At 44.7% G+C, this 22358-nt stretch overlaps 1 protein-coding gene and 1 long non-coding RNA gene across 50 annotated transcripts in view; both read left to right on the top strand.

Annotated features, from left to right (window-relative positions):
- The window catches only part of LOC106035048 (uncharacterized), a 59925-nt gene extending 52596 nt beyond the window's left edge, over positions 1-7329 (top strand). For 46 of the 48 annotated variants that reach the window (XR_010828090.1, XR_010828073.1, XR_010828064.1 and 43 more), the window contains one exon: positions 1102-1891. This is a non-coding gene — a long non-coding RNA (uncharacterized lncRNA). The other 2 variants (XR_010828067.1, XR_010828063.1) reach the window with 2 other exon arrangements.
- A 208-nt stretch (positions 7330-7537) lies between these two features.
- On the top strand, positions 7538-17312 carry SPRYD7 (SPRY domain containing 7). Of its 2 annotated transcripts, none has more exons than XM_048052495.2 (5): positions 7538-7741; positions 8887-9003; positions 11466-11632; positions 13201-13303; positions 16147-17312. In XM_048052495.2, exons 1-5 carry the CDS (start codon positions 7636-7638, stop codon positions 16182-16184), a joined length of 531 nt encoding a protein of 176 aa, XP_047908452.1. In that variant the 5' UTR covers positions 7538-7635; the 3' UTR covers positions 16185-17312. The 2 variants fall into 2 exon arrangements, with proteins under 2 accessions (XP_047908452.1, XP_047908451.1); XM_048052494.2 differs by having other exon boundaries at positions 7541-7741; positions 16087-16270.
- Positions 17313-22358: the final 5046 nt, after the last annotated feature.

Below are 22358 nucleotides of genomic sequence, written 5' to 3'. Positions count from 1 at the left end.
GGAAAGCTGGAAAGGCCTGTAAAATAAATAAATAAATGGGTAATTTTAGTCAGGGCGAGCGCTGTTTCCTCAGGAGGGCCTGACAAACCCACCGATGGCACGACGGAAGGGCAGCCCACCAGTCCCCCCAGCACCCGGGGGGTCCCGTCCCCAGACCGCGGAGCTCTCCGTGTGAGGAGAGCCGAGAAACCCCACGGGGGCCGCCCCCTCCCGCAGCCCCACGCGCAGGGCGGCACAAATGGCCGCCCCCCGGCCGCTCCTCACCCTCGGGGCCCTCCCGAAATGGCAGCGGCGCCACAGAAAATGGTCGCGGGCCGCCTCCCAGCCGCCGGCCCCGGGGGTGGGAGGGGGGGTGGGGGGAAGGAAAGGCGGGCAGCGGGCGGTCGCCATCGCCTCGCGGGCGGGCACCGCGGCCCCCAGCCCCGCTCCCGGCTCACCTCAGCGGCCCCCCGGCCGCCATGCCCCGGCCCCGCCGCCGCACGCCCCTCCTCTCCCCGCAACGCCGAGGGGCGGGCAGGGCCCGGGGTGTGCTCGGCGAGGCAGGGCCGTGAGGAGAAAAGGGGTCAGGGGGTGTGGGAGAGGCGGCCCCGCTGTTAGGGTTGGTAAATGGGAACGTGGGTGTGAGGGGGGTGGCGTGGCTGGGAGTGCTGCCGGGGGGGGGATGCTGCTGAATCACCTGCCGGGTGCTAAAGCACAGCCGGGTGGCTTTATGCGCTCCAAAACGCGGTGGGGACGCGGTCCTGGATGTCCTGGGGCTCCACAACCCTTCCAGCTGGAGGGTCCCTCACATACGTGCAGCATCACGAAGCTCCAAGGCCGGGGAGAACCGCCCTGGTCCGCATCCTTTTGCAGTCCCGTCAGTCGCCATTGAAGCCCAAATGGTTTCGTGAAGCTCTGTGCCCAAACTGAGGTATTCTGCTCCCTGCATTCGTGTCATTCCCTCACACATCATTTGTCCACCCCAGTCAGATCACTCGTTGGGCACATGGCCCTGTTCGCATCCAGGACTACTCACACAGGTGGAGTTTGCAGGCTGGACCATACTTCTATCAAACAAAGCTCCCCCAGTGATCTGACATCTCTTTTCCATTTTTTTTTTAGGAATCTGGATTTTAAAAGCTGTTCAGTAACACACAGAAGCTGTGATTCCCCTATTTACCGTGGCCAGAAGAGGAAGAGCTCACATCTTTCCTCCTGCACTGATTCCCAGACCTCTTTCTCTGCCCTCTCAGCTAGACTCGTTGGGAATGGTTTGACCAGTGGTGGGTATCTTCAAACATCCTCTTCAGAGTGCTCGCACACTTGGCCATTTCATCCATTCATTATTGGAGAATGGTTCCAGAAGATAGAGGTGCCACACAACAGCAGCCAAGACTTTTAGGTGCACTTGAATGGCCCATTTATTTCTTGATTGTTTGGCACCTTCTTTGTGACTTTTAAAAGCAAGCAGTTCCAGGTAGTTTCTGAAAACTGATATTTAAATCCATTCCCCAGCTATCCAGATTGATTTCAAGTAATATCCCAATGCCTGTGCATTTACGTTTTCCAAGTTTCCCATGTCTATGCTTTCCTAACTGCCATCCTTATACTAAAAAAATCCTACTTTTACTCATCTTCTTTTGAATATTTTGATTAAAGATATTAACAACAAGATGTCATTCTTGGCATTTTAGATTCCCTAATCATTGTAAAATTGTTGTACAACTTTTTTTTTCCTGATGTATTTTTAGAGTATATTTTATTCTCTATTAATTCTTTTGGCTCATTTTCCTGTCCTTCTCTGTCTCCTTATAAACAAGGAGAGAGTTGTATGGGCATAAGAGCGCAGACCAGCTTGCCTAGGGTATCTCCTCTTCATCTGGACCATCCAAAAATTTTTTGTCCTTCCTTTCCTGGGCTTCTTTCAGAGCTGAAAGGTTAAACCTCAGGACAAACACAGCAGCCACAGTATCATTTCCTAAGCAGTCACGGGATTTCTGTGTTCAAGTGTACCATGGCTGTCCTCAGCATCATCAAACATACTTGGGGCACTTTATTACTTCTGTCTGAGTGATTATTTCTATTACATATGCAAAATATATAATACAGGTCAGGAAACTGCACACAACCAGTTGTTTTGCACAAATGTAGTCCATCTTCCTCTACTCTGTAATCCCTTCATTGTTAATGCAGCTTTTTTTCAAAGGCAGGTTGCTTATGAGCCTGCATTCTCACAGCTGAGAGCACAGAGTGTTTTCCTGAAGCAGCATCAGAGGCCATTTGCTGAAGTTTCAGAGGAAAGTTCTGGCTGATGAAAAAGAGCTTTAATAGATCTGCAGCAGTATTTTCTTAACGAATAAGGAAACAAACCCAAGGGAAATCCAGGTTTAAAGAAGAGTTTCAGCTAGAAGGGAAGTGTTAGGATAAATGGGAGGATTCAAAATCATAGAGCCCGAGGATGGTTTGGGTTGGAAGTGCCCCTTAAAGAACAACTAGTCCAACCCATCTTTCACTAGATCTGGCTGCGCAAAGTCCCATCCAAAGTGACTTTGAACACCTCCAGGGATGGGGCAACCACAGCTTCTCTGGGCAACCCATTCCACTGCATCACCACCCTCTGAGTGAAGAATTTCTTCCTTATATCCAGCCTAATTTGTGAGGTATTATAAAATAGTGACAACTACCAGCTTCACAAGACAAACATCCCTATTTGTTGTAAGGCAAAGGGGCAGCAGCAGCTATTGGCATCTTTCAGCTCCAGAGAGGACCTAGACCACGGTTCTTGTGTTAAGCATTGTGAGGGGCGATTTCTGAGACTGAAGCTGTGTGGTGTGGCTCAGCCTGCAGCCTGACAGCTCCCTGCTGCTACTCGCCTTGCCCGTACCAGCTCCACCACGCTTCACAGACACTTTCCCGAGGTGATTCAACCCGCTATGCCAGCGGAACGCTATTCCCTTTTCTGTGCCTGGGTTCGTTTCCTGCTGATTCAACGAGCTGAACCAGTTCAGAACACGATTAGACAATCACCAGACCTAACGTAAGAGGAGGGAGGAAAACAGGAATAAGGATTTTTCCTCTCTGTGGATGCAAGCCATTAAGCTGACTCAAGCTGTAACAGGTACTTTCGCTCTGAGAGGCGGATTGACAGAGAGTTAAGCCAACTGTGCTACTGACAAAAGAGAGCCCCATCCCTTTCCCTTCCCTTAGTTTTGCTTTCCTGATGCCTTCTCTCTGCTGGCTCTGACATCCATGCGGCCACATGTTAGGTTAGGCCCGCTTGCCAACGGAGCCGAAAGCTAATCCAGTTTAAAAAAAAAAAGGTTTTCAGCAGGATCAATCTCCTCACCCAGCTGATCCCGCAGCCAAACAGACATTAATGCCAGCATAAGGGAGCTAGAGAGAGGGCCTGTTCCAGTGGCAGCCTGCACACGTGTCAACATAAAACAGAAGTGCCTCCCCCCCAGCCATAATTTCCCAAATGCTTCCAGCCAGCTCTTGCTGGCATCGCTGCCAAAAGTAACAGAGTCTTGCCCTTTGGCCACACCAGCTGCTTATTGCAGGCCTCAGCCACCCTCTGTGCTGTGCTGGAGAAGATATCTATCACAAAACTGATGGATAAAAGCAGCAGGAGTTAAAAGTAGCAGTTGTTTGTTTTTTTTTTTCTTTTTCCTCAGGTTTGTCTTCTCCATCAGTAAAGCTTTTCCAAAGCCATGCTACCAAAGACTTGTCTGATTGCACTTGTCTCCGAGGGTGAAACACCGAAGAAAAGAGCTGAGGGCATTTCCCAGACTTATCCTGGGCTCCAGGTCTACCTTTATTTCCCACTGAAGGAGGTTCAGGCTTCACGGCCCGTTGCAGAGGTGCTGGAGCACTCCCAGAATCAGGTCCAGCTTTAGGATGATAACTTCTTGAAGCACGCTGCTCTATTCATGTGAGCATATCCTCAAATGGAGAGAGGCAACCTGAGATGTGCTGTGTGGCTGCTGTCGGGACCTAAATATGGAAATAAACCTGCCAGAGAGGCGATGCCAATACAGCTCAGTAAGAAGACACTGTGAGACAACATGAATAAACCATTCAGAGCAGCGCTGTGTATCAAACACCTTAGCCGTGTATAAACGTCGCACAACTACATTGCATCTGACCACACTTCTTTTTCAACAGATACATCTGGGCTGTATTAAACACTCCAAAGGAGAGATCAGAGAAAGCAGTTTCTTGTTATCATTCCATAAAAACTACTTTTCATATGCATTGTAGAGACAGTAGCCATTAAAAATCCGTGAAGGATCATCAGCAGCTGAAATGATCGACTGCAGTTTTGAGGTCTGAATTTCAGAGACTGCCTCGGTGTCTGCAGGGTCTCTGATGACTATTTTAGCAGTGCCAAAAAGTTCCCTAGTTTTCCATGCGGAACTTTGACCCGCACGGTTAACTAATATTCAGCTCGTCGCCAGATTTCCCCGTTAGGAGGAAAACGTGGTGGTGAATTCAGTTATCTCCTTGGTGTAATCCTATTTATTTACAAAGAATGTACAGCCACGTCCCGTTTCCTTGCACGCAGAGGAAGCAAATGGGAGGGAATACGGCGCGGCGGTCCAAGTCTGCTGCTCTCGCCAGGATGCTTGCCCAGAAGAAGCTGTCCCTTGGCTTTTTCTCAGGGCCATGCACCACTGCTTCTCCCACTGTCTGCTGGCTCTCGCGTGGTGTTTCCGCTCCCTGACATGCACGCAGGCAAACACAGCTGCAACCAATCTGCGCTCTTGCTGCCGTGCTTGCAAGCGGTCCCCGGAGAACTCTGACTTTCCCCAAATTAGTGCTTGCTCATACGAATTAGCTCATCTCAGTGCCTGGCTGTGCAGCCCGGTGCCCTGGGCAGCGGTTTCTAGTTTGTCGCTATCTTACGCCATAAAAGCGCTTAATTGCTCCTTCCTGAATGAAGCCTGGCCAGCCTGCCTGTCGGTTTTAATGAGGTTTGTGATTGCCTATAGATCAAAGCCCTGCCCTGATCGGTTCTGCTTCTACGGCATAGAAAGGAAAGGGGAAGTGACCTCCAAAGTAAACAGAACAACTGGGAACAAAATTAATTTTCATACACAATTTCTGCTATGACTTGGCGAGTGTCAGATTAACTGCATGAAGTAGGAGACTTCCTACAGAAAGTAAATCCTCCCCAGAACACGTTATAACGAAGATTTGAAGAGTAAGAGCACAACCTGTTTTTCATCTGAGACCTTGTCTGTATCATCTTCCAAACCACAGGCCTGACCCTGTGAGTGGAAGGACTGCTTTCAGTAAACAAACCTTGATTTTCCAGTCCTGCGCCATCATTTACTTCTGTGCAAGCCCCACGAAGATGTTACTACATCTATTCCAGCACATTTAATAACTTTTTTTTTTTTGCTTTCTTTAATTCATTTTCACAGGTGGAAATGCCTCCAAAATGCTTGTGGCAGTGGAGGAGCAATTCCCAGTGTTTTTCCCTAGCAAGGCTCTGATGAAGAGGAATTATCGTGCTGAGACTAATTGGTGATGTTGTATTACATGCTGTAACAACGGGTGATACATAGTTCCCCTCTCTCCTGCGAATTTGGTGACATCAGGGAACCTTACCGAGACGTATTTGCAGCCTGTGGATCTATTTTGCAGGGCTAATGAGAGACAGTTGTGTTTTGTGAATGAAACTCAGAGCAAGGGAACAAAACAAGTCTATGACCACCCTTCTCTTCCAGCACAATCTCCAGCGCTCCCATGTTTGTGAAATGGATGAGACCTGGTCTTCTTTTCTGTTCTTTTTCCTGTTCTTCTAACATGGTTCCCAGACAAAATGTCTCTGCTGCTACTGTTCAAGGGAAAAAAAAAAAGCTAAAACCCTGTGAGCAACAAGCATGTTTAGGCATGCTGAGCATAATTTTGCTTCCAGTGTGGGAGGGCCCTAAATACTTGGCCTCCCCAGCGAAAGAAATGCACATTCAAGAAATTCAGCAGACGCTGAATTAACCCTTCATTGCCAACCACAGTTATACATGTGAATGCTGGAGCCCAGATCTCCATTTCCTTGGGGCAGCTGCTTGGGCATTGTACAAATTTTGTGAAATCTTGCTGTTCAAATATGCTCTAAACAGGCTGTCAAGAAAAAATTACAGATATGGTACTATCTTGCTGCCATTTCTCACCTCCTCCTCCACAAGAGGCATACAAAAAAGTTGTATTTATTACCAGCTGACATTCCCTTTTTCCACCTGACCAGCCTTGTCCCCTGTTGCTTTTCCCAGGTGGGGCTTGGCAGCTTTACCATGCACCCTGCCGTGACACTGAGCTGTCACCAGCACTGGGCTTGGTGCTGGCTCTGGGGGACACCCAGCGCCACAGCTGCTGCTGTCTGGGGACTGGTGAAACCAGGATCTCCAGTAAGAAAGCATTGGAGTGGGAAAGTGCCAGCAACCGCCCCCCAAAAGCCTTGTTCCCCTTTAGTCTGACAGCTTTGGCAAGATGTGCTTGTTTCCCCAGTGGTCATTCTGGGGAAGAAAGGAGATTATTGGGGCACAGAGAAGAAATAGGATAGGAAGTCATCTGGAGGTTGCGTCTCTTCCTAAGTCTTTTTTTTTTTTATATATAATATATTAACATTTGTCATTTAGCATTTACTGTAACAAACCCGCAGTGTGCGACAGACAATAAAAATCCCGCAGTGACTTAAATGGGACTAATTATGTGAACAACGAGCTACCAATGAGGACGACGATGCCCTACATACGAAATGAATAAACATCAGTTTCCACCTAATATTTACTTCTTAGAAGTCCAAGAATAATCCCATTTGGCATATTTTAAGGAAGTCAGCTCTTGACCCCAAATGTTTATGGGCTGTAACAGTAAGTCCAATAAAAGAAAGGAAGCATATTTTAAAGCTGCTCTTAAAATCAGATTGGTTTTAGGCACAATTTTGAGGAAGGCAGCATTTCACCTCATGTTTCAAGCGAAGGGGTAAGTGTGACTGATACAGCCCATCCAGACCAATAAGATATTTCTTGCCGTGAAGCTTTCCTTTAACAAAGGATGTGAACACCCGCGTAAGCCCCCAAGACGGATGATGTTGTACCACATGGGTTACATTAGGTGCATACTGCAGGAAAACGTTAAGGGAGCTTTCTAGGTGAAATGTAGCAAAATGAGATGGCAGCTGAAAACCACGGGGACCAATTTCATCTCAAATTGGAGATAAATATGCCTTTAAACACATGTATTTTGATGTCGGCAGAGCGTTGTGGACCAGCAGGCACGACATTTGCCGGAGGTTTCTCTGACAGAAAATCCGAGCGGGAAGCGGGGTGAAGGGAGCAAAGCGGGGTCCGGGCGGGCTCCCACTGTCGCATTATCACCCCTCACTGCAGGGGAGGCACAGGGGAGGCACAGCCGAGCCCAGCCTGCCCGGCTGCCAGCCCCCGGCCCGCTGCGAGGCCTCTCCCCGAGGGCCGGGCTCCCCGCGCTCCCCTCAGCGCCCCGCCATGTCGCACCCGCCCGCCGCCACCTCCCGCCCGCCAGGGGGCGCCGCGACCCGCCGCCATCTCGCGGCTCGGCGGCGGCTGCGCGCTTCGGCCCGGCCCGGCCCGGCTCGGCTCGGCTCGGCTCGGCTCGGCTCGGCCCGGCCAAGCCATGGCCGCCTCCGCCTTCTGCTGCCTCCGCTGGTGCCGGGATGGCGGCGCCGGCCACATCCCGCTGAAGGAGATGCCGGCGGTGCAGCTCGACACGCAGCGCATGGGTGAGCGCGGCTGCCCCTCAGCCTCGGGGAGGCGGCTCCCGGGGCCGGGAGGTGTCACCGCGAGAGTTATTTTGGGGGGAAAAGCTGTCGTTTTGGGGTCGCCGTGCATGAGGCGGTGAGGGGGAGGCCTCAGGGGGCTCTCGCCTTGCTTTGTGGCGTGGGTTGTGGTGGAAGGGCGCGGGGAGGGGTCGGCACTTGGCAGCAGGTGCCTGGGAATGCAGCCCACCGCCAAGGGATGCGAAGGGATTCGCATCGAAAGAGTTTGCAGAGGAAGCCGAAAAAAATAAAAATAAAAATAAAAATAATAAAAAGAGGTTTGAGTTAGGTTCAGTTGAGGCAGATGATGTGAGCGGGTGTGCGGTCACCTTCCTTGGCTTCAGGGAAGGAGCAGAACCGTTTGCAGCCTTGCCTGAAGCTCTTCTTGAGGTGATCTTCACACCAAGCCGTGCCCAGGCTCCATCGAGGAGGCAGCCCTTCATCCACAGCTCAGTGAGGAGGAAAGCAGCCTGGCTGCTTTCCAGCGCAATTCCTGGCCTGTTTTGGACCTGGGGAGTCTACCATATTCATGGCTGTGCCAACGGTACCTATAGGTGAAGTCTTCTGCCAGAGAAAGAGAACCTAGCAGGATTACGTTTCTTTTTTTTCCCCTCTCCATACTGGCAGGCATGTTTCTAACAAAAGGACTTCACCTGAGAATACCTGAACGCCTCGCAAGTCCATCACATGTTTCTACTTGATGTGCCTTTCCTTCTCACTGCAGAATGTTTTTCTCCAGTCTATAGAGACCGAGTACAGGGCTTAGGTCCTCCTCACAGCGAGCCCTTCTGACTAAATTGTAAGTTATGCCTCTGATGTGGCTGAGCAAAGGCTGTAATCAGCGTGGTGCCTTAAAGCCCAAGAGATGAAATTAGAGCAGCGTATAGGTTTTAAATAAATAAACCCTACTTGAAAGATGAACCAGCCTATAAACAGCCTCCCGTTTCTTACTTCAAAGCGTGGCCCGTCATCGTAATTCTCTTGGACTAATGAAGCTCTTACTTGGGGCTGAAAGAACAAAAATTGTTCTCCGTGTCTAGGGCTTTTAAGGGCCGCTTCCAGACTTCTGAAAATGTTTTGAAGTTCTGTGTTTTGTTTTCTTCTTGCAGGAACAGATGTTGTCATTGTTAAAAACGGCAGGAGAATATGCGGCACAGGAGGCTGCCTAGCCAATGCACCTTTGCATCAGAACAAGAGCTATTTTGAGTTTAAAATCCAGTCCACAGGTTAGTCAGCAAAAATGTACAACTTTAAACGTGGAAGGTATGTCAGATTGCTCGCTGTCGGTCGTATCTCAAATGCCGAGCACATGCATCTTTCAAATTGCATCCTTGAACTTTGTGAATATTGGAGGCTCTTATAGGTTGTCATTCTGTAAAATGAAATTTTTTCTTATTCTTATCTTTAATTGTGGCTCTGCAATATTGAAAAGAAGGGTAAGTGCAAATCCTAAAACACCATATTATTTTGTATGCTGTTATATGCATGTGTTTTGTTAACATTTTAGAAATGTATTTTGGTAAATACACATTTATGACCACATAAAACACTGGCCATGAAGTGTTAGCTTTTTAATAGTGCAGTTTATCCAGCAATGTTTCTGGCTATTTGTCTACCTTGATTTGCTATTAAGATGTACTGTGCTTGAGCAATAGTAACATTCCTTGTGCTATGCTTTGCACTCCAAATCTAATGTGTAGCACTTTTTCAACACTGCTTTATCAAGAGGAGCCTTTCAGCACCCTGTTCATTTGTTTTGTACGGTTTTGCAATGCAAGGTAGCAGAAAGTGAATGAAATTTGGAAACATTGTACTTTTACTAATACAGTCTGCTTCAACTAGTACAGAGGGCACTCCAGACTTATCAGTATTATAATATTAAAAATCAGACTGTATTTTTAAAAACATCAGATATTAAAGATGGGGCTGTTCTTTCTCAAAGAGCAGAGAGAAGAAAGGAGAGAAGTGTTTGTCCAGAGACAGGCTTCACAATACTGGAGCTTGAACCCAGTGCTTTTTGGGTAGGGATTGTTTGCACTCACTTGGTTTGGGGTGCTGGCACTGTGAACATGAATCTATCTAAAACACCTCACACTCAAACCATTTGTTTTTAAACCAGTTTGGTTTTAAACTACATATAAACCCCAGCTCACTCTTAATCTGGCAATTTTAGTATCCTTTCTGTTGAGGGGGAGAATCAACTCAACTGCAGCTGTTGTTCACGTATTGTCATCATTCACACAAGTACAGTATCTGCGTTGTTACACTTCAGAAACACAGGAAATAAACTCTTCTCTGAGCCCGGCTTCATCTTGTCCTGTGTCCCAGGGCAGGAGAGTTATAGATAGCTTAGCTTAAAACTTCAATTCACAGAAGTGTCCCTGCGCAGTCTACCAGGGGTCATTTAGCCTGACTATTGGGAAGCTTTACAAAGCCCAATCTGAATTTTGTTTTCACTCTGGATTTGTAAATATGAGAATAAATAGTTCTGCAATTTTGTCTTCTGAAATTAATTTAGTTATATTTTTGCTTTGTTTTAGTCTTCTGAAGATTAAAGAGCCCCAGTTTTTTTCATTGTCTACTTATAGGCAATGTTTTTACATTTTTTTGACTGGTTTTCTTGTTTCTTCTAGACTTTCTCTAATTGACCTGATTTGTCTTGAGGGGTGATGCTTTAAATGGATGCCGTGCTCCAGCTGCAGCAGCAGTGGATGTCCTTTGTGTACTTTATATGCAATATGTTTCATTTATACATGCCATACATCCAGAAGTATTTCATGACAGTACGACACACTCAAATACGGCATGTGTTCTATGATAACCCTCAAATTATATTCTTTGAACTGGTTGCCAAGGCACTACTGTATTTTTGCTACTTATTCCTGCTTACCTGCTGTTCTTTGTAATTCAGAAAAAGGAAATGCTTGCTCCGTATTTCAGACCTCTTAACCAATTTGTTGGGATTATTTAAAAATTGGCCTCTGAAGAGCTTGCACTCCTGTCAGGTTGATATTGGCAGCATGTTTAACAAGCAAATTGTCATGTTATTTAAGTCATTAATGTGCATACGGAATAGCATCTGACCTTGGGCATTCACTGCAAAGTCTGAAACCCCACTCACGTCATCTTTTTGATTTGACAGAGGGCTACTGATGAGTAGTCTCCAAATACAGTTTCCTAACCAGTTGTGCACTCGCCTTGCTGTAACTTCACCTTGACTACGCTTTCCTCATTTGAGTGTTCGAATGTTGTATGAGGATCAGAAATGTTACCAAATCAATATCTATCGTGTTTACCATTTCTCCTTTTTCCCTAGGGCTGGTCTAACCAGATGAAAAAGGAAATTGCATAGTTTCAACTTGATTTGTTGTTCACAAATCCATGCTAGTTGGATTTATTTTTTACATCTTCCTAGATTCTCCGAGTTGTTTTCTAGTATTTTTTAGGACTAAAAGTTAAGCTAAGTGGTTAGAATTCTCTGGATCCTTATTTTCAAGATAGATACTGCTAGATCTTCAATCTTTTGTGACTGTTGGTATTTCCAATAGATATTTACTGGTAGTACCTCCATGGCACTAGTTAAGAACATGTTATATTCTTTATACTATCCTGCTTCAGTCAGGTAGTCAAAATTATGTGTATATATATATTCTTTTTTTTTTCTTATCGTGTTAATGTCATGTTTTAGGGATTTGGGGTATTGGAGTTGCAACCCAGAAAGCAAACTTGAATCAAATTCCACTGGGTCGAGACGTCCATAGTCTGGTAATGAGGAATGATGGAGCTCTCTATTATAACAACGAGGAGAAAAACAGGCTACCAGCAAACAACTTGCCACAGGAGGGCGATGTGGTGGTGAGTTTTGTAAAGCTGCTGTATCTTTTCCAGCTGTTCCCAGATTTCTCTTTATTTACAGCTGCTGTGTGGTCAGACCGACCGTTTCCAATCAAATTATTGTCGTCTCCCAGTTTGGAAAGTGCTGATGTAAACTCCTGTTGTGTTTGAATGGATCAGCAGCCTGGAGATAAGTGGACTTTGTTCTGAGCATCTGCGTGATCCTGAGTGTCTTACCAGGGTTTGAAAGGTGGCCTCTCCTGCTGTGTCGCAGCCCGGCTGCTGTATCCAGCTGGCTGATGACTCCCATCAGAAGGGTCCTGCACTGTTTGAGATGGGACTTTCCTGAACAAATAACGCGCTGGAATGTGTTACGTGGCCTGCCTCCGTGCCCAGCTGAACTCTAGATCCCACAGCTGACTGGTTAATAATTAGAAGAGAGCAGAGAGAGGGCCTGGCTGACTGGTGGATTGTATTTTTAGCCAAACTTTTGTAGGGAAGGGGAGAGATACCAAGTGGGAAGACAATTGAAGAATGAGAGCAAAGTGAGAATCCTAAGGTTTTGTACCTCACTGTTTCCAAAATATCTTTATGGCTTGGCATTCAAAGGGTTCCAGTTCATTACTGTCATTTTCTCAATTTCCTGTTAGAGATTTATTTTCGAAAACTCATGGGAGCAATGACATTTAGACCATTTATCACTGCTACTTTTCTTGCTGGGTAACCTTGCTTCTGTATAGCAATGGTTAGAAAATTCATCCCTAGAAGCCCTAAACAGCTAAAGCTGACTCCTCCACCCTTTACCTCAGACACTACGTTATTCTTTTAATCCCCTTCTGAAGTTGTTTTATTGGAGGGTTGCAGTCTGTTTCAGGGTTTGGTCAAGCAATGTAGTTTCAAACGACTTCAGTCACAAAAGTGTAGCTGATGTGTTACTTTGGTAACTCCCCAGTTTTCATAAATGTCAGTTTATTGTGTTCTGTCATGAAAATAGATTCTGAGGCAGTGAACGACAACACAAAGTGCCACGCTCAGCCATACCAAAACAGTCAGGAAAAAAAATCCCTTGTCTAACAAATAAGTGATTTATTACCTCATGAGTGTTTGCTTTCTGCTCTCTGGTCAGCATGTTTGTAACGATGTGTGTGAAGTGCTGGTCAAATAAACTGAATTCATAGCGTCGTTATTTAGGAAACTCATTTCCACGGGAAGGTACAAAAACGAAGACTGCGAACTGCTTAATATTCATTGGAAATTTTGTGATTCTGTGCCATGGTGAGGAATAGTCTAGAAATGTCTTTTGTAAACTGGCCTTAGTAAGACGTGTACAGTACTGATTGCATCTAAATTGAATGAGCATTAAGGAATCCCAAGTATTTGAAAATACAAATGTTTCTGATCATTTATTAACTTCCAGTCCTGTGCTGAACTATTTCAAGTGAAGTTTTCTAGAATGCTGTGGTTTGCATAATGGCGTTAAAATCTGCCTGTGGCTGAAAAAGCTGAATTAAGTAGCAATGTTGTGTGTATAAACTTGTTGATGGTGGTTTTTTTGTTTTGTTTTGTTTTTAATTTTCTGTGCTTTGTAGGGCATTACATATGACCATGTAGAACTAAATGTATATTTAAATGGGAAGAACATGCATTGTCCAGCGTCAGGAATCCGAGGGACTGTCTATCCAGTGGTCTATGGTAAGTAGGAGATTTTCAAACCGTTTCATAGTATGGACAATATTTTTGCACCAAGTCTGTCTTGTGAATTCTTCTCCTCACTTGGATGGAGCACACATCTTTCCAGTCACACCTCAGTCGTTTGTTTTGGCAATTACAACGAAGAACTGCTTGGAAACACAAAGCTAGGAAAATACAAAGGTATATTTTCACTTAATTTTTTAATGCCGTTTAATAGCTAGAAAAAAAGAGCACTGCTTACTGACTGTTGGCAAAGTATCCACATCCGACAAGCTGCGAAGTTCCTGCAGTTAGTCTAAAAGCTGCTGGGCAAAAAAAAAAACATGAAGCAGACGAAAGAAAGAAACAAATTCAACCTAGTATGGACATGTGGGCTAATCTAGTTTATCTCTGCAGCTTGGCATTTATGCCCATTAATTTCACACTTTGTAAATGTATTCAGTGTTAAATATGAATAGATACTGAATTGCCATTTGTATTCTCTTACGGAAGCAGTAACTCCCCTGTCGTGCCAGTACAGCTGCCTGCTGCCTGGTGGGCCCGCTCTTTGCTGCAGTACCAAGGTGATGGCCATTTCTGAAATGCAGCAACTGGTGGGTGAGGTGTGGTAGCTGCTCTTGCCATCACCTATCAATACAGCAGAGCGATTTTGAACAAGAAACCAATACCACGTCCAGTTAATCCCCTCATAGGCGGTTTAAGAAAGAATTTATGAATTACGGGAGCTGGAATTTGGCCAAGGCGTGTGTTAACAATTTACCCTTCCAGAACTTGGCGGTGTTTTTGTAGTTCCCAAGTAGTCAGAAGGCTGTTTAACATCTCATCTGAAAGGCAGCGCTTCCCCTCGTTCAGCACATAACCTGTGCTGCACTCTGGGTTGTCGTATAACTTACAGCAAACGATCACTGCTCATTGGATTCCCAGCGTTGCACCTCCAGCCTTCTCCACTTTATCTTTGTTCCCACGTGAGAGTCTTGTCTAAGTAGTATCCTCCCCCAAGCTCATTTAGCTCTTCAGATATCATTAGCTATATGATGTGGATAATTATTTCATTTCACGGTTGGTTCCTAACGAACTGTTGGCATGTTCCCATTTATATCCTGACACATTCGTAATACTGCATTTTATGAGCAGGAAGCAAATACTCTTAGATATGCTGCAGAGCCTTTGAAGTCTATAATTTTAGACTTCCACCTTTCCGAGGTATTAGGAGTGGAAATGCAGTCATTTTGTGATGTGTTTGTAAGCCACATGATGGCGCTGCTGAAGTGCTGTGGCAGCCAGTAGCTGCCCCGCAGCACTGCCGGCTCTCCTCGTATGAAAAGATTGGCGGGCAGTGGGAGAAGAGTTACGGTGTGATAGCTGATTCTTGCATCTTCCCTTTATTTTGGAAATGGTGTTAGAGAAAGCAGGTTGTTTTTAGAAAACATTCGGTAACTTGTTAGCCTATTAGAAATCATCTTTTTTTCTGACTTAGAGTTCTGTGCCAGGGGAATTCAGCAGCCTTTTTTTGCCAGGTTCTTATTATCCTCTTCTACAAGTGGACAAAATTTCACAATAACTATAGTGTTTCTTACATACTGCTGTAACAACTGAAGCCTCCAAATTGATTTTGCGTGGCACTTACACTGGTACACATTTTAAATACAAACGTCCTTTTTTTAATGTGCACTTCTAGTCATGGGAAAGGATCTGAACACAGTGAAGAGAGTTTCTTAAGCATTTCCCTTTCCAGAATTCAGAGTAGAACTATGGATATCTTTTTAAAAGAAACTCGATACTGTGTTCACCTACTCTATCAGGTGTGTAAAACAGGAAAGTGAACTTGAAGGTTGCTCCTCACAGCTGCTGTACTTGAGGCATCTTTGCATAAGCGCGATGCAGACTCTGCATAAATGCTACAGGACTGTATAAATGTACTGATAAGAGTTTTTTCCTACCTTGGTTCTGAGATACTTAAATTTCAAACCAAACTATGGAGATGAATCTCCCCTATTTTGACCTAATATACCTGGTTTATTTGGAGAAAGTTATCTTTGAAAGAGAGCTTTTCTGTCCAGCTGGGCATTTCTGTTTGCTTATATGGTACATGAAAGTTTTTCTGTGACAATCCTCAGTAGTATCTTTTTTTTTTTGTGCTGAAGGTTAATAACACGTGCCCTGCAGTTTATGCAGAGGTCCAAAACTGAGAACGGTGTTGTAAAAAGCATTAATTTCCAACTTAAAGAGGCAGTCAAGGAAGCTCTCTTCGTGTTACATCTTAGAACAGATGGTCTGACACCAACCACTACAGACATCGGAGATCTTGGTAACCTCCAGAAAAGTGATTGCAGGCAGCTGAAACCCTGTAAAACTCCAGCAAAATAGGAAGCGGGCAGAAAAAATACGCAGCTGTGGAGGTGACAGCCTTGCAGTATGCATCGAGTAGTGTCCTTAGTCTACAGATTTACAGAAAAATAGAGTAGAAAATTTGAATGGAATTGTCTGAAGCCCTGCTAACGTGAACTCAGAGGTAGCGTACTCTTTGGGTTCAGCAAGGACTGCTGCTGACTAAAGTAAATACCAGCACAGAGAGGTGACTTGCTCTCCTTGGGTATGCGTATAGGGCTTTAGCAAATTTGTTGGAGAAGTTTCATTTAATTCTCCTATGTGTAGGTAACGGACGTTGTAGAATATTCCTCATGTTGTAAGCATGGCAAATATAATCTAGGAAGGTGGTGTAATAGAGGATGAAGCTGCATGTGTTTCTTCTCTAATTTCTTCTGTTTAATTCTTTCCTGCAGTTGATGACAGTGCCATTCTGGATTGTCAGTTCAGTGAATTTTATCATATGCCTCCCCCAGGGTTTGAGAAGATCCTCTTCGAGCAGCAAATCTTCTGAATGTCTTCGTACTGAAAATTTGCACCCTGCACTGTTAAGAAAAAGCTTTGTCATCTTAAATAAAGCTTCACGTTACCTTTAGGAAACATATCCGTATTTTTAGTAAGTACTTGTGACTGTTGTCTGCGGAATTAATATGTTAACTGCAACACCAGATAATTGTGTTGCAAATACTAGATTTCTGGCAATGTTTTGTGGTTGAAAAATCAATGTTTTGGGCCAGTTTTTTTCTGATCTGTACTCGATGCCTAAAGTAACTAAGGAATATCATTGACATCAGCATTCAATTCAGTATTTTGGATGAACTGGAGCTCTGTAAAGCCGGTAGTTCTTATAAATATGATAGCTATGGAGACTGATAGTTCTCATGATCTTTTTCCCAGCTTTTTCAGACGGAAGCTATATACCTTGTTAAAAGGAAGTACTGTATTTCTAGTCTGTGATTAGGAGTTGCGGTGTCCTGGTTGTGCACGATGCACGATGGCATAACTAGCAGCTAGGCTTCTCTTGCCTCCGCAAGGTGTCGTTTAATCCATTCCCTCCGTCTTAAAATGGCAAATGTGTATTTCTCCTAGCTTTTCATTTCCTTTGACTGCGATGGATAATAGGTTACTGTGTAGTAATACTTCAGACGCTATTTTGTTGAACCTTAACAAAGCAAACCTGAACGCCACCTGTGTTTTTTGAGGACCATGGCTCTGTGTCGCTCTGGTAGCAGAGTTCAGTACAGATTGCTCAGCTTGGGTATGCAGAGAGACGGGTGAAGGGTATGAGATGTTACGGTGAAGCCTTACATCTACACTGTAAATCAGATTATTCTTTTACGGAATATCTTATTTAATTTCTCTGTGAATCATTTATAAATGATTAATGGCTAAGACATTGTTCTAAAATGTGATGCCCATAAGTATAAATTGAGATGCTTTTTTTTTCCTCTGTTGTCATGTATTTAATATACTTCCTGGAAGAACTTTTATTGTAAAGAAAATCTTCGTATTGGATGTTTGGTTTTTGTTTTTGACTTTTCCTGGGTTGATGCAGTTGCATAAAGGAATAATTTATTTAAATATTTTTTAGAAATGATCTGATTCTGAAATTTTCAAATACAGCTTTCTCAAAGCCTTTCAACATATGGTTTTCTGCATCTTTCTTTGCATTCTGAGCGGACCACGTTTTCCTTCGGTTTCGCCTTTCTATCATGTAAGAGCATGGAACTTTTCAGCCTGAAAGGACGGGATGCCCTTTTCAGCATGGTATAAACCAGGGAGACTTGGAGTGGTGCAGTTTTGGTTCCCCTTGAAATCTGCTCTGCTGTGCATCTTATATTTGAAGATTATACAAAACATTCGTCCTTGAGGTGATTTTGCTCTGCTATTTGATAGGAATGTTTCTGTAATCAAATTTTTCAGCTTTTCAAACTTGGAATGATTATTATGCAGTTTTGTTTTTTAAATATAAAAGGAGGGGGAAGGTGTCCCTCTTTTTCCTTTTGGTATCTTTGAACAATGCCTTCAACAGTGTTTCTTTGCCATCAGAGACTACTGAGATGAAAGTGCTTCATGTGGAATTAAGTTTCTTGTGTTCCTGGGGAAAGGAGGAAATATTTAAAGAAGTTTTTATCACTTCATCTAAGTGTATCCAGCAAACAACTTATTTTGAAGCCTGATCTGTTTAAGAATATTTAACAGTAAAAGCTGCTATCTTGTGCTTAACATAGACTTGGTGAGAGAATTCTCATTCTCCTTGAAGGTGCAGAGAGGGCTGTCTTCTTCAAAGTCAAAGGTTTGAAATGGAGAACATTCTGATAAATACAAAATATTCAAAATAGTTGCTAAAATCACCAAAAATATTAGAGGAGCCTGTTTTTACAGCTGCAAGTTGCTCATTTCTCATCGTAAACAGAGTCAGACGCATTTGTAAAACTGCACAGTGTAAGTACACCTCTTGTCTGAACACTGGAAAACTTCTTGTTCTATAATTGGTGTCGCAGGGAAACTGTCTAAGGTAAGGGGGATGAATAAAAGATTATTACCATCCACTTATCGAAATGGAAAGACACCACGGGTTTCACCTGGAAATAAATATTGTGGAGATAGCCCATAAGAGAAGCAAGGGTGCAGTTAACTCCATTGCACAGGTAAGAAGCTACAGAAAGAGCAAATGAATTAACCTGTATCTCAGCGTGTCATTTAAACGTCTGGCAACAAAACCAGCGTACTGCGTTCCCAGCCCCAGCTTTGCCCAGAGAAATGAGGCGCAGTAAATATTTCTGAAAGCTTCACTCTGATGTCACTTTCAGTTAAAGATTTAACAATATATTTCCTAGTAGCAAAATTCATTTTAATAAGAATGAATCATGCTTCCCAGTGAAATTGTCGAGGTATTTCCACTAATTGTTTGTACCTAAATGTTTTCTTAATCTCTGAATGTTACAATTTGGACACGCTATCAGAGTGCAAAACTTTGTATTAACTAATACTGTAGATTTTATGAGTCCTCTTGAGATCGTACAGTGGCAGCAAGATAGGAAGTCTGAACCAGACTTTGTGTATCCATAAATAAATTGAGCTGACAGGGCACGTGATACGGGTTGCATATAGATCAGTAGAGTTGTTACTCTGATAACGCTGGAACTGTTTATGGTGCTCCAGGATAGATGCAGCCTGGTAATACTATTCCAAGGAGCCTAAAATCCTAATTAGATACTGTAAAGCCAGAAATACCTTTTCAGGATTGCCTGAAAAGAGGAGGGTTCAAAAGTGACATGTCAGATTGTATGGGGTAATACTGGATCTGAAAAAAAAAAAAGCTCTTTGCAATGAGTAATTCATTTGGTTAGTATAACCCCTAATTCTGTGGTAAATAGACATAAATGAGGTGTGGGGGAGTGTTTTTTACTAAGCTTGTGCACGCTTAGACAAAAGAGTCGTGTCAGGATACCGCAACATAAACACTGCTGAGAGAAGCTTTGTGATGTGCGTTGGGTCTCTGAAATCTCACGGAGAGCTTTTCTGCTCCCAGGCCTACCAAGGGCGCTCGGAGGTCGCTGTACATCCATGCAGGTGCAAACGTTCATGTGAAGACAGACTTCTAGGAGTATTCATGCTGTGGTTTTGGTTTTTTTTCCTTTCTGCAGGCTTTCTTGGGAATGGAAGGCCATGCATATAGAGGTATGCAAAAATAAGAGGAATAGACTCCTAGTCATTAACAAGAACGCCTTAACCACATATGAGTGAGCTCGTTGATTGCTTTTGCAGTACTCGCTCAGCTCTGTTACCAGTTTGTGTTGTGCTGATGTTGATTTGTATACTGAGAACTGCTCAGGCTCGTGGCTGAGATAAGGTTTCCCAAGGTGAATCAGTGAAATGGGTGCCTATGCGTCTTTGTCACTCCAGGATTTAAGGTCCACGGCTAAGGCTCCCGAGCTACGACGTTTTGGAAGGCTTTGGAAATTGGGTTAACTATCACCTCTTGCTGTAGTGAGGGACCTGGTTGTGTAAATATGTCCAAAACTATACAGTATTTGCAGGACTGCTGCTAAAGATTTTGAACAAATCTCAGTGCCAAATGATCCTTTCACTGTTTTGTCCCTAATTCCCAAATAAAGTGCTTTTCAAGTTACTGACATCTTAGATCTGGATTTCCACACAAAAACTGAAGGGGTTCGGGAGAGCTCTCGGATGTACAGTGGCAGAAATCTTGGTTGCTTGGATGGTGGATGTTTACAAATAGAGTATTTGCAAGAACAAACAGTTGGTAGGACCAGTTCCTTCCTGAGCTGGCTTGTTTGAGAGCTTTTTTTTTTTTTCCTTTTTCTTTTCCATCCAGACATTTTAGCTTTTCTTAGACCCTTTTCTAGCCCTGTGTTGGACCCAAGGAAGCCTACCTGATCTGGCTGCACAGATGAGTCAGCAGAAGAGCTCTTTATCTCCCCACAGGGAACAAACGTCTGACACTTCTGGGGAAGAGGAATAGCTTAGGCACTGGAATTTCCTTTGCTGTAGTCAAGAGGTGGGCTGGGGATTAAATGAGATCGAAAAAAAAATGTTCTTGTGAGGAGACATCTGCTAAAATGGAAGATATTCAGTGTGAAGAGATGTGCACAAATAAACTTAATGCCAGTTCTACCTACTTCCAGAACCCGTCAAGAAAAAAAAATATCTTTGTGTATGTATTTAGTTTGCCTTGTGCATGCAATCTAATTCAAGATAATACAAGGAGAGCAAAAATAGAAGCCAAGTCACATCCATGGAAAAAACTGGCAAATTTAAGAGACAAGACAGTCCCTAGCTTCAAGAAACATGAAGACTTGAGTCATTTTTCTTGGATGTGCTCATTTCATTGGCAAGCAGTGCATGTTAAAATCCCCATTGTTGAGAAATCTAAACTCCCTTCTGCCCTAAAATATCTGCACTCGGCATAAGATGGCTTATGACCTTTTCGTAAGTAAAAAGGTACTACACTGAATAACGATTTCAGTAGTTTGGTGAGGATTTTGTCTTGGAAAAATGCAGTCTTCAGCCAAAGTAAACTCTGGCACGATAGAGATAAGCTGGTGGAAGGGGCTTGTTTCATGGTAGCATGCTCTGGACAAAGTCATCTCCTGTCTGTGGGATGGGAATAGCCCCTCCTCCTCCAGCAGGATGTCAGGAGAACAAACCTGGGGAGCGTGAGGCAGCTGGGGCCGCGTTCAGGCTGCTTGTATGCTAACGCCTGCCACAACTCCCTCTCTCCATTGTCTGAGAAATCGAGTCGGAGCAGTCTGAATCACTCTCATCTGAATGTAGTAGTTAGAACTCCTAAATCAGGCTCACGGAGTAGGGGGTGTGAACACACCTTCAGATGTGACGGTGAAGGGAGGGCCGTCTAATAATCTTTGAGTGTCTATTTTGCCACAGATTGCTTTAGGAGAGGATTGGGCTGATTTTTCTTGGCTTCTCATCTAATTTATCATCTTTTCTACCTGCTCCGAAGGCCCATTTTCCCCACAAGTAATAAGACGGCCATTTTTTTTGTCGCATGTTGTCAGTTCCTAAATTCTGGGAAACTTTGTCCCTATTCAAAAAGCGAAGGTGGACATAATCCTGCCGGCTAAAGCCCCTGCGGGAGATGCGTGTCGTGCAGCACAAGAGCTCCGCTGATGCTACGTGAATCATTTCCTCGGCCAGCGCGAGCAGCAGCGATGGATGGATGGATGGACGTTTTTGCCTGTGTAGCCCCACGTTTTCCTGAAGCTTTTCCTCGCAGGGCCGCATGAGTGGGCTGGCATCCCCAGCTAGCGCAGGTGGGAAGGAGCTCTGGGCTGGTGAGTCTCGAACCGTCAGAAGCACTGCTTGTAGCTGCTCGCTGCCCTCAGGAGGGTGTCGCTCTGCTGAAATAAATAAATTAATCCGGTGTTACAGAAATAGCTCTGTCCTTACCAGGCGAGCTTTAGAGGCCAGCACGCTGCTCTGCCCGTACCGATAAAGCCGTCCCGTTGTGCAGGTCACCTTACTGCCGTCGCTGTCCCTTCTCTGTAGGATGGGGATCAAGGTATTTCTTTTCTCTCACTCTTCATCTTCGCCCAAAGAGACGCGGATTTCAGATTCACCCTGGGGCAAAGGCCAGATCCCCCCAGTCTGTCCAGTTCTGTATCTGTCCCAGCGCAGGGCTGTGGGGGAAGGCAGACCCCGACCTAGCGCAGCAACGAAATACCCGGCCGTGCTGTATTGTTTAGTGCCTTGTTGTTGCCTTCAGGATTGCTCTGTAAGAAAGTAAGTTCCCTTTTAGGGCCATCTCTGTTTCTGCCCTTTGTTTCTCTTCCTTCCTTATTTTCCTGCCTCTAGACATAGCAACACGCATGATTTATACCAGTGCAAGCCCTGTTGTGTTGACATGAAAGGATCTGCAGCTGCTCTCGTTAGCCTGATTTGCAAATTACTGGGTGATTTTGACTCCCCAGAGCCTGGAGACATTTTGCACTAGGGCGAGCTACGCTGCCCTGCTGGCTGCCCAGTTCCTCTCGTGGTCTGCATGATCTCGTCCTCCTGCGGAGTCGCAAGTCGCGCTGGCCTGCAGCCAGGTTCCACTTCTTTGTGCCCATGTGCTCCAGAAACTACAGCCAATGTGTTTCTCTAGATAGCTCGATGCCTTCCTTTGTCACGCTGCTTTCACCTGGTGTCCTGGTCTCTATCC

Source organism: Anser cygnoides, chromosome 1 (genome assembly GCF_040182565.1).
Source record: "Anser cygnoides isolate HZ-2024a breed goose chromosome 1, Taihu_goose_T2T_genome, whole genome shotgun sequence".
In the NCBI taxonomy this organism is placed as follows: Eukaryota; Metazoa; Chordata; class Aves; order Anseriformes; family Anatidae; genus Anser; species Anser cygnoides.
Note: the sequence above shows the minus strand (reverse complement) of the source record. Positions and strands in the feature narration are given on the sequence as shown.

Excerpts from the sequence above, each read along its gene's own strand:
- SPRYD7 (XM_048052494.2), top strand. The coding sequence starts at position 7,636 with ATGGCCGCCTCCGCCTTCTGCTGCCTCCGCTGGTGCCGGGATGGCGGC. Across the intron at positions 9,004-11,465 it reads GTTTAAAATCCAGTCCACAG|GGATTTGGGGTATTGGAGTT; the intron begins GTTAGTCAGCAA and ends GTCATGTTTTAG. Across the intron at positions 13,304-16,086 it reads TGTCTATCCAGTGGTCTATG|TTGATGACAGTGCCATTCTG; the intron begins GTAAGTAGGAGA and ends TCTTTCCTGCAG.